This window comes from Phaseolus vulgaris, chromosome 1, assembly GCF_051622355.1.
Source record: "Phaseolus vulgaris cultivar YP4 chromosome 1, ASM5162235v1, whole genome shotgun sequence".
NCBI lineage: Eukaryota > Viridiplantae > Streptophyta > Magnoliopsida > Fabales > Fabaceae > Phaseolus > Phaseolus vulgaris.
In genome coordinates this window covers 51867344-51884872 of record NC_143498.1, presented here as the reverse complement: position 1 = coordinate 51884872, position 17529 = coordinate 51867344, and the positions used below count along the sequence as shown (strand labels likewise).

The 17529-nt window shown below is 30.4% G+C and overlaps 2 protein-coding genes across 3 annotated transcripts; both read right to left on the bottom strand.

Annotated features, from left to right (window-relative positions):
* Positions 1-756: 756 nt before the first annotated feature.
* LOC137816104 (GATA transcription factor 16) lies at positions 757-3562 on the bottom strand. Its single transcript, XM_090293850.1, has 3 exons — positions 3317-3562; positions 3043-3245; positions 757-869 (listed from the first exon to the last, which is right to left on the bottom strand). Exons 1-3 carry the CDS (start codon positions 3428-3430, stop codon positions 818-820), a joined length of 369 nt encoding a protein of 122 aa, XP_090149976.1. The 5' UTR covers positions 3431-3562; the 3' UTR covers positions 757-817.
* A 5999-nt stretch (positions 3563-9561) lies between these two features.
* On the bottom strand, positions 9562-15831 carry LOC137814918 (importin subunit alpha). Of its 2 annotated transcripts, none has more exons than XM_068617867.2 (11): positions 15332-15831; positions 13972-14068; positions 13796-13887; positions 13585-13716; positions 13120-13305; positions 11835-11998; positions 11679-11757; positions 10943-11071; positions 10714-10841; positions 10225-10598; positions 9562-10084 (listed from the first exon to the last, which is right to left on the bottom strand). In XM_068617867.2, exons 1-10 carry the CDS (start codon positions 15545-15547, stop codon positions 10226-10228), a joined length of 1596 nt encoding a protein of 531 aa, XP_068473968.1. In that variant the 5' UTR covers positions 15548-15831; the 3' UTR covers positions 9562-10084; position 10225. The 2 variants fall into 2 exon arrangements, with proteins under 2 accessions (XP_068473968.1, XP_068473969.1); XM_068617868.1 differs by having other exon boundaries at positions 9562-9664; positions 15332-15744.
* Between the last annotated feature and the right edge of the window lie 1698 nt (positions 15832-17529).

The following is a 17529-nucleotide window of genomic DNA, read 5'->3' as shown; positions in this document are numbered from 1 at the left end:
TATTTTTGTTCTTATAGGATCTATTGGTAAGAAATCATGTGCGTTTATCCTGGGCATCAAAAAGAGAAAAAGAATAAAGTAAGAATATGCGTTCCTTGAGATACTTATATACGTTGTTGCTTCACAATTCCAACAAATCTGTTTCTACTGCTACTTCAATGTTCCATCCAAATTGGACCCTAAAGATCAACTTCACCCAATTCTATATTTTTCAGCCCATTTTTCAGCAAGGCCTTTTGATTCGGACCATGTTTCTTGGACAAATTCTATCTTAACCTTCATAATTTCTCCCATACATCCAATATTTGTGAAAAATCCATTTTAATTTTTTAAAAATTTAAATAATCCAAAATGAAGTATAAATATAACAACTTGTACTCATCTACCCTCATATTTCCCTTTCGGCCATATACCTTCCTTTCAGTCACAATAATTTCATTTTTATCCGGGTGCAACATTTGAAAAAATAACTTTATTATTTGAGTTTGTGCAAAATAGTTTGTAAAAAAAAAAATCGATGTACTCGACGTTTTTTAATATAATTTTTTTTTAATTTTGTACTCATTTAAATTTTGTGACTTCCTAAAAATAAAAATAAAAAAACATAATCATCTCCCATAAAAATACCAAAAAGTTATTTTAACTACCAACGTTCAAGATCAATCACTACCAATAAGTGATGAAGAAGAAGGCATTTCACTCTTCAATATACTAAAAAATGTATTGTTAGAATTAAAAAGTATGGAAGTGGGTATGGAGGTTCAAGGAGAATTTGCATATTTCCTGAGCTAGTATTCAGTCGTTTGGGCCGAAAAAATTACTGAACACTTTTGGGCCTATTATGCGTTTGTGTGTTTGCCTGTATGCTACTGAAAGCAAAAATTAAATTAAATAATTATTAATCAGATTTACAAATGAATTGTTAATCAAAATTATGAGCAAAATTGAAATCAATACGGTTATACTTACTTCTATATCAAGGAAAGAGATGATTTTTTTTCTGAGAACACTTTATTGTATATTTTTCTTAATGATAGTTAAAATTTAACCTTAGAAATCTTGACCTTCATAACACAAATTAAAACAGCTATAATTTTAACATATTTTTAGTAAATGATAAAACACTTTGAAAGTCGTATCGGACCAACTGACTTGGTAGAAGTCATCTCGAAATGACAAAAAAAAATCCAAATTTTGACTCATGTTTAGTCAAAGGCCAATTTTTTTAACCAGTTACATCTCTCTCTCTCTCTCTCTCTATACATATATATATATATATATATATATATATAAATTATATTAAATAAAACCAGTAAAAAGAACAAAAATATATTAAGAAAGTAATATGAAAAACTGACTATATAAAACTAAAATTAGCATAAGTAATAAGGAAAAACTGACACATCCTAAAAAATAACTTCACATAAAAAATATATAAAACTAAAATTAACATAAAAATGTGTTTATGCTCTCTCTCTCTATATATATATAGACTAAAAATATAATTTGATTATGTAACATTTAAATCATAATAACAAGTTAAATAACACAAATTTTAAAATTACATTTAAAAATTATTTATTACTTTATATTTTTCTTAAAATGAAAAAATAATTAATAACTTAAATGATCTACTTAATATTATGTAAGGAAATTAAAATAAAAATATATAAGTTCTATGTAATTTTTCCAATCTCAATAAAATCTGTTAAAAATGAATTTAAAATTTGAATGTTTTATTTTTTAAGATGAAGCACACATTCTCCATCTTACTCCTTTTGGAAGTCGAAATCAATTCGAAATATGTCCATTACTCGAAGTTGGATAGAACATTTCACAACTTTTTAAAATTTTCAATATATTAAAATTGAGTTATTTTTATTTTAGATTATTTAACTTTTTAAAAATAAGTTCGGTTAATATTAAACGAAAAATACTATTAATATTACTAAAAAAAATTCTTAAGATCAATTACTTCATTCAAAAAAATACTTTAACCTTGACTCGGTCACCAAGCATCATGTCAAATCGGAAAAATAATATAAAAATTTAAATAACGAAATTATTTTTATAAATTTTTAATTTCTTTTAAAATTTATTCTTTTTTAATCATAGATCATTTTAAATTCTAAGTAACACTATTCCATATTGCACGCTTAAAGGAGAACTCTTACATAATTATTGTTTGTTCAAATAGTATTTCTAAATATTTTTTTTCATGTGTTTAGAAACTGCACTGAAAACGAAGCACTTTCCGCCCAATGATTTTATGCATTACCTTCTATTCTAAATGCAAAAATTGTATTTACTAGTTATTAACCTATTTTATGATATAAGTATTTAAATTAATTATTCATAAATTTTTTATTTTAATAATTTCTTTAAAACCAGATAAAGAACTTACAACTAAATAAAAAGACATCATCCTTTGGTTACGAAATTAGCAGATAACAAAAAAAAAAAAATAACGATTATTTTTTATCCGTTAATTTTCTGATTCTACAGAATAAAGTAAGAAAAGTCAATAAACAAGTTCAGCACATGTTTTTTCCGATTTGGGAGAGTACATTAACTAATCTGATCAATAAATAATCTTATATTAACGATTAATACTTTTTTAACATAAAATTTATTCTTAATGCAGACGAAAATCTTGAAAGATCGTTGCATCAATATCCTCGTATAAGAAACAGGAAAGAAATGTATGAATATGTTATAATAGTTAGATTATAAAGAAAGTAAGAAGAAATAGCAGAGGAGTTTAGAAATTAGAAGTGTTGATCTAGAATTGTGAGAAAAATGAGCGTATGAAAAGAGAATTGAGAGAAAAGAAAAAGAAAAGTGCAGGGATTGATCATGGAATACTTACATCACTAACTAATTCAACCTATCTATAAACAGCATCAAAGAAAAAAAAAAAAGGGGAAATCACTCCCTCTAGGCCCTAACATGAACACGCTACATATGACTCAAAGAAAAACACAGAAACGAGGTTAGGTATAGGGTTGTCGGATTGTGGATTAGTGGTTACTAGGTTATTACCTGGAATGTGGCAAGTGAAGGAATGGTAAAAAACCGCAGGACAAGGCCATCAAACACACCGCCGCCTGTTCCTCTTCTCCCAACATCTTCCAGCTCTGTTTCTTAACAACAGAGGATGTCCGGTGCAACACCACCACCTCCTCTCTCTTTCTGGAGCAACTCCCTCTCTTCCGGTACCGGATTCCGCAGGCGTTGCACAGAGTCTGCATCAAGAAAACATAAATGAATAATAATCCAGAGAAGGATGAAATAGGAATGGGTTTTGTTGGTGGACCTTGGGTCCGGCTGGTCCTCCTCTCCAGAGTGGGGTCTTGGTGGTTTTGCAATCAGCGCAGCATTTCTTGTTTTGGTTGAGCTCTGAAGACGACCATTCCTTCAGATCCATCATCACCGAATTTACAATTTACGAATGAAAGAAGCAGCAATAACCGAATGGGTCACCGAGAGAGTATCAGTGAGGCACCGTACTAATACTAAAACGAATCGCATGCACCAAAAACCAAAATGGCCACACAGCACAACAACCGACTCGTGTGAATGTACCTCCAAAACCCTAGGGCTACCCTTAAGTGACCGAAACGCCCTTCATCTTCTGCGCTGCCACGTGTCCGTGTGACGTGTCTGCTTCCCCTACTCACAGTGGCAGTGGGTGAATGGAAATTTCAAGAGATAGGAATGAATAATGAGAGTGAAGGAAATAGAAGGTTTGTGATTGGTTGGAAAGATTTGATTAAAACAGGAGCTGAATATGCTTATGCATAACCATGGATTAGAGATGAGGTTTGCGTTTGGATGGGACAAAAATGTTCCTTATCACTTCCAACTTTATTGTTTACTACCATTACCATCCTCCATGTCTATCAACTTCTTCTCAGATTTCATACACATCACATCATGTAATATAATACTCAAAAAGATATCGAGATCCTTATTCAAAACCGTTAATATGAAGTTTTACTTTTAAAAGAGAAAATTGATTCTTTTTATTTAATTTATCAATGAAATTTTTGATTTTATTAATTATTATCAAGTAAATTATTTGAATTTGGATCATGCAATCCGTCTAATTTTGTTCATGAATTAGCCTTTTAATTATATATTGTCTGAATATGGAAGATTTTGTGAAATTTCCACACTACACAGTTTCCTTTTTTTTTTATCATGATCTTATGTTTTCATTTGAGTCAGGAGAGGTCAACTCTACTCCTACCTATTTTTTTGTTAGTCACATAATTTGGTATAATACCAACATATTAAGTTCTCCAAAAAAAAATAATACTGTCCAATTATTTAAATAAATTACTTCTGAATCAAATTAGCAAAATTTATAAAGATATGGTCATTCAATGTTATTTTTGGAAATTTGAACTTAGTTATAATTATACTCTTTTAAGATTACGGTGATGAGATAAACAAACTAGCAAACTACTTCTATTTCCTAAAAACGATTATTATAACTCATCAGTGCGTGTAGTTTTTATGATTGAGAAAATTGAACATTTTAGAACTTAATTGTTGCTTAATGTAAGAAAATTACCCTAATATGAGAATTATTGAATCTGATTATATATTTTTTGAACCAAGAAACAAATGAAGAAATTTAATCTCAATTTGTGTGTAAATTGCAGATGAATATGAAGCATTGAAAGAATGTATTCAAGCTGACATTGAAAGAAAAAAAAAAGTAAAAACTTAATTGGATCACAAGAAGATTTAGCTCAAGCTAGAGGATTTAGCTTAAGCTAAATCTGTCCAGAGTTGATTAAAGGTGCAGTACAATTCTAGCCCAGGCTAGAATTGCTAGCTCAAGCTAAAACTTTCCAGAGTTGATTAAAGGTGCAGTACTGATCTAGCTCAGGCTAGAATCGCTAGCTCAAGCTAAAAATGCACCGAAAGATCTAGCTCAAGCTAAAACGGGCTAGCTTGAGCTAAAGTTGATTATATAAATTCTGAAAAATAACTCAAAACCAACGGTGGAAAACAGATTGGGTTTTTTAGAGAGAGACTAGTGAGAGAAAGAGAAGAAACCTCTGTTCTTAGGAGAAGAACTTGCTCAGATCAGCCCTTCTTATGCAATCCAGATCAAGAATGAAGATTGAAGGAGCTGTCATGAGTGGCTAAGTTCTTTCTAACTTGGGATTGAATGTAATTTATCTTGATCAAATGTATTCTTGGTGATATACATATATAAAATTCTCTTTTCTACTTGTTCTTGGTATTTTCGTTTTATGCTTATTGCTTGATTCTCTCTGATCAATAGAGTCTTGATTTTGATCCTTAAATTTAACTGGAAAGTACCTTTAAGGATCTAAATAAACGAAAATACTTGATAACTTGTAATGCTAGGAATAGATTCAAGGTTATTGATTGCATTATAATTTTGTTCCTAAAGCTGGATGATTTGTTAAATATCTGAGGAATCAGTGTTTGAGAAATTATCTTATGAATTTCATCTGTGAGGAATCAAGATGAATGACTTTAAATTAAGCATCAAGAATAAGTAGTTTTGAGTATTATATATTGTATTATTCAAAATACAGATGATTGAGATAGACGCAATTCAATCCCAAGTATCTTTCTCTGTATTTGATAAGTTAGTTTTGTATTTGGTTGAATCAAACCCTATATCTCTTAGTTACTTGTGAAATCTTTAATTTGGTAATGAACAAGTTCTCAACAATCAAAATTATTTTCTATACTTGATGAGTTTTAAAACATAACATCTTAATTAGAATTGTTCTCTGTGGATTCGACATTCGTACTTTAAAGAGTACTATATTACAGTTGATTCGGTACACTTGCCGAGAAATATCAACAATAACCCAAACTAAATACCGATAAAAAAATTCAAACTAAATTTTACACTCGGATTCATACAAGATAACAAGAACTTGGATTCAACAATGTTCAATCAAATGTAAATAAAGGAAAGTTGACAAAAATCTATAACTTATAATAAAAGAAGTTTTGTTTAACTTATGTATATACTCCATACTCAAAAAAATGTGTATTGTTTCATAAAGTTTGAAAATTAAAAAAATTACAATTATAAAAGTTAGGTAATAATTGTGAAAATTACTTTTTGTACAAAGCAAAGTTTTGTATGATAAATATGTTATTGGTGAATTAGTTGGAGTGGTAGAATGGATGCTTGAGGGCAAGGGAAAAGTGTTTTTAACCTAAATGAATGTTCACTTTTGTAAATAAAGATTGTAACATCAATTTTTTATTTTTTTTTTGGTTTCATTTATCTATGTCTATTGTCTTGCTAAAGGTAATACAATTTCATGTACATTGTGGAAGTCTTTCTCAATTCAAAAGAAAAGGTTTTTAGACAAGCATAATTGAGCTTAGTATTATTATTAGATCAAACCTTTAAATTGGGAATGAAAGTGTGAGAATTTGAAAGAGTTGATGTTTGAGGATTTGAGAGGAAAATGTGAAAAGATTGAATGTGTTTGAATTGGGTATATTGGACTGAATTTATGAAGAAAGTTTATTCAAGTTTGTGAGTAATGTGATAATTATAAGAAAAAGTTAATTTTTTTTAAATGTGTAAAATGTAGGATTACAAATTTACTCATGTCTTTAAAATAATAAAATAATTAAATATTAGATTTTTTTTGCAAATTTGGATGAATTAAAATTACACAATTATAATATAATTTAATAATTAATTTTTTTTAAAAAAACGAGTTACTTGACAAAAAATAACTTACATATAAAATTATGAATATATAAAAATTATAAATTACTACATAGAAAGAAATAATTTAAATATTCTTAAATTTAAAAATTATAATTAAAAATAATTTTCTATTAAATATAAATAGTATTATTATATTTATAATAATAATAATAATTTATTATTACATTTATTATTAAATTTATTAATTATTATTATTTTATTTCATTAAAATATTTATGTTAAATTAAATTTATGTAATAACTAATATTTATTATAAAGTATAATTTTTACTGATGAAATATGTAAAAAAAAAAAACATATGCATTAAAATGAATATGAAATTATCATAGTTCTCTTAAAGAAAACACGGTTCCTCACGTGCATGCAAAATAAAAAATAAAAAACAAAACTGAAAAAAATCACAGAGATGAGTTGGAGCTTCTCTTCATTTCAAGAGGATATGGTGTTTACTATTCACATTATATCTTCTTCTCCTCTTTTTGTGCAAAACTATATATCCAAATTAATGATATCAAATCTTTGCTCATAAACAATACATTTATAAAAACAAACAGATCCTTAAATTCAAACTAAAAAAAACATTTAGGAAATTATAACATCTCTAAACAAAACACTAGATAAGGATATAAATATTTCATAAATGAAAATATTATAAACATTGAGGATTTTTTAAAGAGGCATAATTGTGTCCCGAACTTCCAATATTTAAGGTTTTCTAAATGATTAGTTATTATAATTTTAGTTATGAACATCAATTATATACAGTGACTATACAATAACCAAATTGGATACAATGTAAGTTATATATTGTAGACATTATTATCAATAATTTATTTCTCGATGTAAATTATAATGATTTTTGTCTCCTTCTCATATAGTATATAACTCGTGTGCTTAAAGTAAATTAAAATTAAATTTGATCAATGTTATTAGTGTTCATGATTTTTATTTAAAAAATAATTTAAGTGATATTAGTGTTCAATGTCTTTTATACAAAAGTTAAGTCACAACAAAATCTGTGGTAAATTCTCAACATTAACAACTTAAGCTATGTACATTGTTAATTTATATTTTATACTTATGGCAAAGTTGGTGACCGAACTTGGGGAAATAAGCATTTAGAAATGGGGTGGTGAGTAAAAGCCATGAGATTGTTCCACTTGTAACAATAAGCAGTTTTTTTCCAACACCCAAATAAATATTCCACAACAGAATCGGTTTTCAAATCCACTTCCCAACTCATCCTGGCCAACGCTTCTCTTTATAGTTGCAGTACAAATTTCCTCGCCTCTTAAACAAACTTCCTTTCTCCAACGATTACTCTACAATCACTTCATTCAATAACAATTTCCTCATGATCAACTTGTTTTAAACTCCATTGATGTTAAGTATCAAAAGAACAAGTTCCTTATTTAAACTCCATTGAGACATCTACTGCAATGTTCAGTGTTGATGTTAAACAAAAAAGTTTTCACCGTGGAAAATACCTTAGTCATCACAAACGTCGACAATAAATTCGTTCAACATGAATATAAATTGCTTTTATGCTAACTCTTTTACTAATCAAAACAACAATTAAGATTTTAGAGATAGGCCTAAAAACCAATAATTCTTGATAATATTTCCCATAAAAACCCACATACAAATTAACAAATAAAATGTGTCTAAAACAATACTGCAGTCAATATAAAACAATTAATAATTTTTATTACTTTAATTAAAAAAAGTTAGATAACAATAAATCATTATTATCACATACATCATCCACGACACGATATCTTAGTCATGGTATGTGATATAGCAATAAATCATTATTATCACATACATCATTGATGACACGATATCTTAGTCATTGTATGTGATGAATGAAAGTTATTGAAAAGCATAACAATAATAAAAACAATAAAAATTATTTATCGTTTTATATTAACAAAAAACTCTCAAATTTCTTAACCTACAAATAAGATGATAAGAAAAAATAACAACCATATCACAAAATAAAAATAAAAAATCAATAGAAAAATATAAATTTGAGTATCAAATAGACCAAAAAAGTTTAATAAAAACTCGATTAATAGTGCTCAATTTTACAAGGGACTTAAAATTTAATTAAGCCTAGTTTTATTAATTTTTATAATATAGCTAGCTTAATAACAACAAAATCATAAAAAATACCGAGTATGGAAAACATTGAAATAATCCAAAGTATGGTATCTCTGCCAATATTTTTGAATGATTTCCTGAATTTGCCTACTACTATATGATTTACAAACTAAATCGTTCCACAGTGGCGAAATACAAGCATGATGATATTGTCCTAATTTGGACAGTAAAATCATACTTGATTATAGTAAACTCATATTAGATTATAGTCATGCAATTTGCAAAAGTAAAATCATTTGGATTAAACAGCTATATCATACTTAAATTATTCTTACAAAAAAATATTGTTAGACAACGTCCCAGTTCATTCTGTCTCACAAATATATAAAAAAATGCCTGATAAATTAATCGCAACGCAATTTTCCCTATGATTAATGTATATACTGTTTTAAATGTAACTTTGTTTTATTTTCTCAATTATATTATGTTCGTTACGTTCGATTTATGGCTTTAAAACAATAGTTAAAATATTTAATCATAACTTTCAACTCTAATTATGGTTGTTATTTCGTTTCATATCTTGCTTATTATTGATGCTTACATTGATATCTTTTATCTATATTCAAACCTATTTACTTGACCCGCGCGGTCACGGGTATACACTAAAATGTGAACATACCATAGACGCATGAATGAAAAAAACAAAGTGAGAAAATCTCAATGCGCAACCAAATATGATTTCTGAAAAAAAAAACATTCTTACAAAGAATTCTGTTCAAGACTTTTTCCTAAACCCACGCCATGACGAACCTGAACGAAAACAAAAACTCCATCTTGTAATAATATAAAACGAAGGGAAAGAGAGTAGCATTTTGGTGATGGTATTGCGCAAAAACATCCAGAATCACAAATGGTGCTTACTGACTCCAATCTATGACAGAAAACATCACGACTCAACATTAATTCTCTAGAAACCAAATAACTGGCGGAATGATCAGTTGATCATTTAGCAGAAAGCAAACTCTAGTATCTAAATCTAAAGTGGCTAAGAAAATCAAGCCACAACTCATCTGTCTCATGATGTATGTAAAACCAGCCATAACCCAAGCCGGTCCAGCAACCCTCTATTTACCAAGGCTCAACCTTGAAGGATCCAAGGACAATGAAAGGACATTGACTTGACCCCAACTGTTGGGCGGTCAGACTTTACTGATAGACCAAACAAGACGCCTGCAGTTGACAAAATTCAAAATAATGCCTATGCGATAAAGGACAGCACACAAAAGCAAACTGCCAAACACTACTAGTTCAAATAAAAAAATTTGCAGACAAAATAAAACATAAGGTTGTCATAGTAAAAACAAGAATACCTTAATTAAAGTTGAATCCACCAGAAGGCACTGAAGGAAATTTATGGCCACCAAAGTTAAACCCCTGAGAAGCATCCCCTGGAGGCACAGTTTCATCATCTTCCTCCATCCAGTATGTCTCAAGAATCTTCACTGCCTTTTCATAAATCTCAGTGTTATCATGACTCTGGAGGTTCTCAATTTTCTCTAACCCCTCAACATCATCAATCATTGCGCCATATAGATTCACACCATCAGCATTACTAACGTTTTTCTCAGATTCTCCTACCTTCAAGATGTTTTCAAGACCTTCCAAACAAACTGTCACAATCCTAGGATCAGGACATATGAGAAGATCACACAAGGGCTTAATACATCCTTGACTTACAAGGAACCTGCCAACCAGGGAAAAAGATTCATAAACTTGTTGAAGGAAAAAAGTTATAAATTATAACACCAATAAATCTCAAGGGAACATTCTATAATCTAAATAAAAGAATCTCCACATACTTGACTTGTTCGTGAGATCCACCGGATGTAGCATTTGAGATAGCCCAAGCAGCTTCTTTCTTGATATCAAACTCAGCATTTTGAAGTAAATGGACTAGAGGAGCAATTAGACCAGCATCAATTACATCCTGCAGATATTCAGAAATTAAATATAATAATTAAGACCCCTAAAATTTAACTAACGTAAATGCACAATTACAACACAGAAGACACCTAAAATAGTCTATACCTGAATCTGTTGTTTGTTCCCAGCTGTGATGTTCGATATTGTCCAGCAAGCTTCCTTCTTAATGCTTTTTTTATAATTTTTGGTCAAGAGATTCAAAAGATGAGGAAGAACTTGATGGTTGATGATGACCTAAGCAAGAAAGTACAAAATCAATACAAACAAAAATGATTTAAGTATTGTACACGATAAAAAAAAAAACATTTTGCATATCTTGAACTAGTCAATCGAGTCTAAAAGAAGGTTTAAGCCTGATCTTATGAATAACATTTTTCTTTGGCCCTTGACATATTAAAAGGATTTAATGAAAATCTTGGAAATATTACAAGAACCTAGGACTTGTGAACAAATGATAATTTCATAAAGCACTAAACACACGTCCATGGAAGGTCTGTCCAACAACTGTTGACCACAACAACATACTTTCCTACAAAGGTGTCGGTGCTTGTGAGGCAAATAAATGGGAGGAGGATGCACAGGACGAGGCATTCATCTTGTATGATTCGAGGGTTGAGTTTGGTCTTTCCTAAGGAACTAATCCTTTGTGATGGAAAAAACTTGAAGAACAGATAGGTACATATCCTATTTTCTGTCATATCAATTTAATTCAATAAAAATATTTCTCTTCTTTCTTGTTTCTTAATTTGGTTCCTACCACTGTTAGGATTAACATAAAATAGCCAGTGACATATTGTATCCTGTATATGAAACATCTAAACAAAACTAATGAACTTCATACCTGGGTCTGCTTATCATCTCCAGTGACAATGTTTCCAACAGTACGAAGAGCAGGAATAAGCACTGAAGGGGATGTGTGCCTGAATAACAGTAGAATAATATTTAAAATTTGACAGCAGAACAACACTGAACACATATTTTTCCACACTGTACTCACGTTAGAAGCTCAACAAGCCGGCTACAAACACCAGTTTCAATTACACCCTGAATTTTGTCATTTGCACCATCAGAAAGATATGACAGTGCCCAGCAAGCATCAGTCAAGACTTCATCATCATTTGAATGGATAAGATTGGCAAGAGCAGGAAGAGCAGGTTTAACCTAAAAAAAGGAAGGATGGGAATCAATCAAAACTAGGAACAAAATGTATTTGCTACACATATTGGTAAGAGATATGTATCAAATAATGATATTCATGGATACTTTACAAGTATCTATTAAGTATTCAAGCTATAAAAGAGAGATATGAAATTCACACCCCTATTAATTACTTCAGAGAATTAAACTGACGCTTCAAAGGTTTCAGAGAATTAAACAAACTACCCAAGAGGTTGTGCTATCTCGCAAAATCTTAAGGTGTATAATTTACTCAATCATTTTTAGTTCTTGACATTCGGAGTTTACTGTTGAGTGAATTCATGGTTGAGTGAAACTGGATAACAGGTTTAATGTTTCTGAAATAACAGACTATAATACAACTTCACAGGCATGGAAACCACAAGGTGGTGGACTAAAAAAATAGGGACACAAACAAGTTATAAATTCCTTGTGTATATAATATCATATTAATAGCAAATCCTATATACGTTAAGAATAAACATATCACCGTGTCAGATACACACTCACACACATACCACATGTGAATTATAAAAAACCAGTCAGAAATTGAACCAACAATTAGATTACAAGTTTTCTATTCAGTGTGAATCATGCCCATACCTGTACAACAATATGGCCATTACTAGCAAATGATAAAATTTAATCAGCTATAGGTGCCACAAAGGAAAAATATGACATCACAGTACAACTTCCTAATATTACTACATTATGACAATAAATTAGGAGTACTCGCAACTTGAATTTTTCAGTTCTTTATTAAAATGTTAACAGAACCAAACATAAAAATTCAATACAGTTTTGTTTGGTTTGGTTCAGTTTTAATATATAAAAATCAAACCAAACCTTTCTTTTATGGTTACAATAAAATTGTTAAACATTTAACAAGTAAAATTTGTCAAACAAAGACGCCTGTTGTCAAATTTGTTTGTATAATTGTGTGATATTCATAACTTCGACTTGATCTCATCAATAAATGAATTACACAATCAGACGTGTTGCCATTAAGTATGCGGAATCATTTTACAATGGTGGAGCATTTAACAACAAATAGGAAGGAGCCAAAACTTTATTTTTTTCTGGTCACGAAAAGCATAACTTCATACCTGATCAAAAGGAGGCTGTGGTTTTCCCCTGCAGAAATTTGAGAGTGTCCAGGTAGCATTTCTTAGCATAGAAAGTTTGGCATGCTCATTCAGTTGTGCCAATAGAGGAAGCAATGCTCCATGACCGAGAACAAGATCTCGGCATTTAGGAGAATCTCCAGCAACATTTCCTAATGCCCAAACAGCCTGATTATCCCCAAAACACAAAAAAATGTTAAACGCTAAAGGAAATAAAACTGCCAGGTACTGTTATATTTTTATGCATATCATAGCTAAAAGTTACGGAGTAACAGCACTTGGACAAACATGATACCCTTATGCCAGCAAATAGCACATCCAAAACCAAAATCAACAAATATATTTTCTGATTAAAAAACATAAAAGTAATTTGATCTCATTTTAGGAATACATATATTTTTTATATTATTATAAACAAATATATATGAAAAGGTACATGAAATATACCTGTTCACGGACATCATCACTGGGAGAAGCAAGGAGCTGAACAAAAATTGGGACAGCACCATGATCAATTACCACTTTAGTGTTTTCAGATGTTCCAGAAGCTATATTGGTCAAAGCCCAAGCTGCCTCAAACTACAACATTAAATAAAGTCAAGGGAACATATAAGCAGAGATAAATGTTGACTACACCAAGTAATACAAAATAACAAACCTGAAGCATTGGAAAATCTTCCCTCATCAAAAATTCAACAAAGCGTGGAACTACACCGGCTTGAATAACCTCCTCAATGGGTGGGCTACGTTCTGACAGGACAAAAACAGAATTTGTCAAAAACCATTCACATTCAGAACCAAAAACAAAACAAATGACATAGACCAATATCTAACCAATTGAAAGCATCTTCCGAAACTGAGTTGTGGCCTCAAACTGCATGTTATTGTCATTAGTCCAAACACCTGCAACCATGGCTGGTAGGAGTTCCAACTGCAGCAAGATAGAAAATAAACATCTGAGTAAGCTAAACTGTTTCTGGTTCATGCAAATCCAACATAATTAACACTAAAATAGATATGATTGGTCAGTATTTAAAGCTTCTGTTAAGATTTTTGTTACAAGTCAGTTTTACTTATCCTCCTGTAAATAAAGTATAAGCATGTTATTCCAATCAAATTTCGTCAACAAAGATCATTTCCTCAAATTCATGCATCTTATGTGAAAGTATCAGAGCAGGAAAATCCTGCTCTGCTTCGGCATGGCAATCTTTGACATCTTTCTTTACCTAAATTTCAGTTATCTTCTATTCATCCTTTCAACTATGACAGATCTAAATTACTCTAGTCTGGTAAGTATCCTGGAGAAAACCCATGGATGATCCTTATTCCTCCACTGATGAATATTAGTAACTATCATTCATGGGACAGAGAGTGCAATGAAAAGAGCTTTGCAATAAAAAAAACAAGCCGGAACTGAAGCCATCGCAATGGCAAATCAAGACATGGCCTTGTAGAAATGCCTGGGGATTATGCAACACCAAGGTGATTTCTTTGATCAAAACGAATCCTAACACCACAATGTATTCATAATGCAAAGGAGCTGTGGGATGACCTCCAAGTTATACAGCCAAGCTAAATGTGCTTGTGACTTGATCAAAAAAACATTACGTGTTTTTTTAATGGCCTTGAAAAAAAAAATATTCCACTGCGAGAACACCAAACTTGCACACGGAGCACTCGCGTTCATCAAACAAGGCATTTTCAAAATCAAGTAAATGGTGGCAAAACCAATGATTCAAAAGCGTTGATGAATTCTTCAAACACAGACTGGAAGCACAGCTGACTTGTATTGTAACAGAAATCTTCACAAGCTTCAAATAGTGACCAGCTTTACAATCAACTGTATCGCTTTGCATAGATAAGTACACCACGACAGAAAGAGAGAAAGAGGGGATAGACTATCACACATTTCGTAATCAACGAATACCATGAATTGCTTTACATCGTACTATAACCCTTACAACAAACAAATAAACACCGAAAGACCTCAAATGAAACATGCAATATAAACTCAAAAAAACCACAATCCTACCAGCCCAATTAAATTCCTACCCTAAATCACTTGTCTAAGTAAAAGGAGTGAGATGAAAATATTTTTATAATAATTTGAATTAACACAAAGTATTTAAAAAAAATGAATATATATGAAACAAAGCAGCAGGTGAACTTTATTCTAAAGATGATCAAGATTGACCTTCTTCTCTATTAAAGTAGAGTGAGCTGACGCTGGAATCTGCTGCGATTGGAGACCCTCGCGTCTCTTCTTCTGCAGGCTCTCCTCCCTGCGGTTCTTTCGAATCTCCACCATCGTATCCTCTCGCCGCCGCCGACCTTCATCGGCGTCCACGGCGACTTTGTAACGGATCCGACGAACCTCGATCCTCGAGTTCGCGGTTGGCTTATACGACATCGTAGTGGAATGGAAGGATTCGGGTTTGGAATTGGATTGATTGGGTAAGCGAAGCGCAGGGTTGGAGAGAGCAAAGTGAGAGAATGGAGGAAGAAAAAGATGAATGGGTTTGGGGTTTTATGGTTTGGGAGTTTGAAAAGAAAACCGAAACGCGAGGGTTTATAGGGCGTGATGGAATGGGACCTGGATCGGCGTTCATTTGCGGAAATGCCACTGGTTTTTGAATTTAAAGATGAGGGAAAAAGATACTTTAGTTTTGGAGGAAAGGTTTGTTTCGTACGGCTACCAACAGTCTGTTACCATTCCAACAACAATACTCCTGTGTGCTCATTCTGCATTGGGCCTCCACCACTTGGACCGTTCAATTCAACGGTAGGCCCAAAAAGTAAGCAATGTTATTGGTGCATTGACCATGGCAAATTCTTTTCTGCACCTCCATATTTTATTTTAATTTTAAAAATATCTTTCTAAGTATAATTAAGAATATTATATTTTTTATTTTTAAATGGTGATGATGATTGTTTGAAGTGATTGATGGTTGAGATAAGACACAAAATCCATAAGAAAAAAAACAGAACAATGTATAAAAATAAATTACAAAATTCAACAAAACAGATTAGTTTTATATTTCAAAATATCGAATACAACAAATTTTTTTATCAATTTTCTCTCAGGTTCAAATAATGAATTTGCTCTCGAACTAGATAAAAAAATATATTTTATTTAAAAATTTATAAAGATTAAAACTAATTTTCCACACTATTATACTTAATATAGTGTAGAAAAAATGCATGAAAAGTGGAGAAAGAATTTGTGTTGAGCCTACTCCTCCACTACACACTTTATCACTCTATTTAACTTGATTTTTTTTCTAAACCCAAGAAAAATGATATTTTGTCCAGGTGAATATACCCTTCCATATAAATCATCAATTAAGATAATAAAATTTATTTATTTTATCAAGTTATCTAATACATATGATAATATTGTCACGTGAAACAGATTCATATTGACAGGTTAGTTAGTCTCAAAAATGAAAACACAAAAAAAAAGTATAAAAAAAAACTAAGATAGAAAGAGAGACGAAATAAATAAATACATATAGAATTACCAATTATTGAACAGTAATAAACTTCCTAAAGTACATTATTAAGACTAGTGAAAACACATACTTCTCTGCATTTTTTTAGTTATTATTTTTAATGTTATTATATATATATATTTATTAATATAAATTTATGTATATTTATATATAGAGAGATATGTTATTGAATTTTAAAAAATTTGAAGAAAGAAAGATAAAGTAAGAGAAAAAAATCAAAAAACTGTTAACATTAAACACTGTTTCTGATAACTGTTTAAATAGGAGAATCAATCTCTTCACTCTCCTACTAGTTAGACCACAAATAAAATAAAATTATCTTACCAATCTCTCAACTTTTCTGCTAGTTAAGTGAGAACAAAAAAAAATTAAAAATCTACTTATTTAATAAAGAAAAATATCGGTTTAAAACAGAAAAATAATCAATCTCTCTACTCTCATGCCGAACAGAAAAGTAGCCAATCTATTCACTCTCCTGTCAGGTGAGAACAAAATAAAATAAAATTAATGTATCAATCTCTTCACTTTTCTCACTCTCCTGTCAGTTAAGTGAAAACAAATAAAATAATTAAAAATTAAAAAATATTTTATTAACTTCTAAAATTATAAAAATATTTAAATAACCAAAATAAATTAATAAAACAAATATAAAATAAAAACATAATTTAGAAAAAGTGGAGAATTCCCTACATATATTTCTATAATTAGTTTATAAGATTTTTTTTAATTATATATATATATATATATATCGGTTTAAAACAGAAAAATAATCAATCTCTTTACTCTCATGACAAACAGAAAAGTAACTAATTTATCCACTGGGCACTGTCTCGGAGAGAGAGACTCGGTGAAGTGAGAACAAATAAAATAAAATTAAAAA

Bases quoted from the DNA above. Each gene is read 5' to 3' on its own strand.
- LOC137816104 (XM_090293850.1), bottom strand. From the start codon at position 3,430: ATGATGGATCTGAAGGAATGGTCGTCTTCAGAGCTCAACCAAAACAAG. The intron at 3,246-3,316 runs GTCCACCAACAA...TTCTTGATGCAG, and splicing joins GAGGACCAGCCGGACCCAAG to ACTCTGTGCAACGCCTGCGG. The intron at 870-3,042 runs GTAATAACCTAG...TTTTGCTTTCAG, and splicing joins CTTCACTTGCCACATTCCAG to TAGCATACAGGCAAACACAC.
- LOC137814918 (XM_068617867.2), bottom strand. From the start codon at position 15,547: ATGTCGTATAAGCCAACCGCGAACTCGAGGATCGAGGTTCGTCGGATC. The intron at 13,888-13,971 runs GTTAGATATTGG...TTGTCCTGTCAG, and splicing joins TCGGAAGATGCTTTCAATTG to AACGTAGCCCACCCATTGAG. The intron at 13,717-13,795 runs GTTTGTTATTTT...TTAATGTTGTAG, and splicing joins AAGATTTTCCAATGCTTCAG to TTTGAGGCAGCTTGGGCTTT.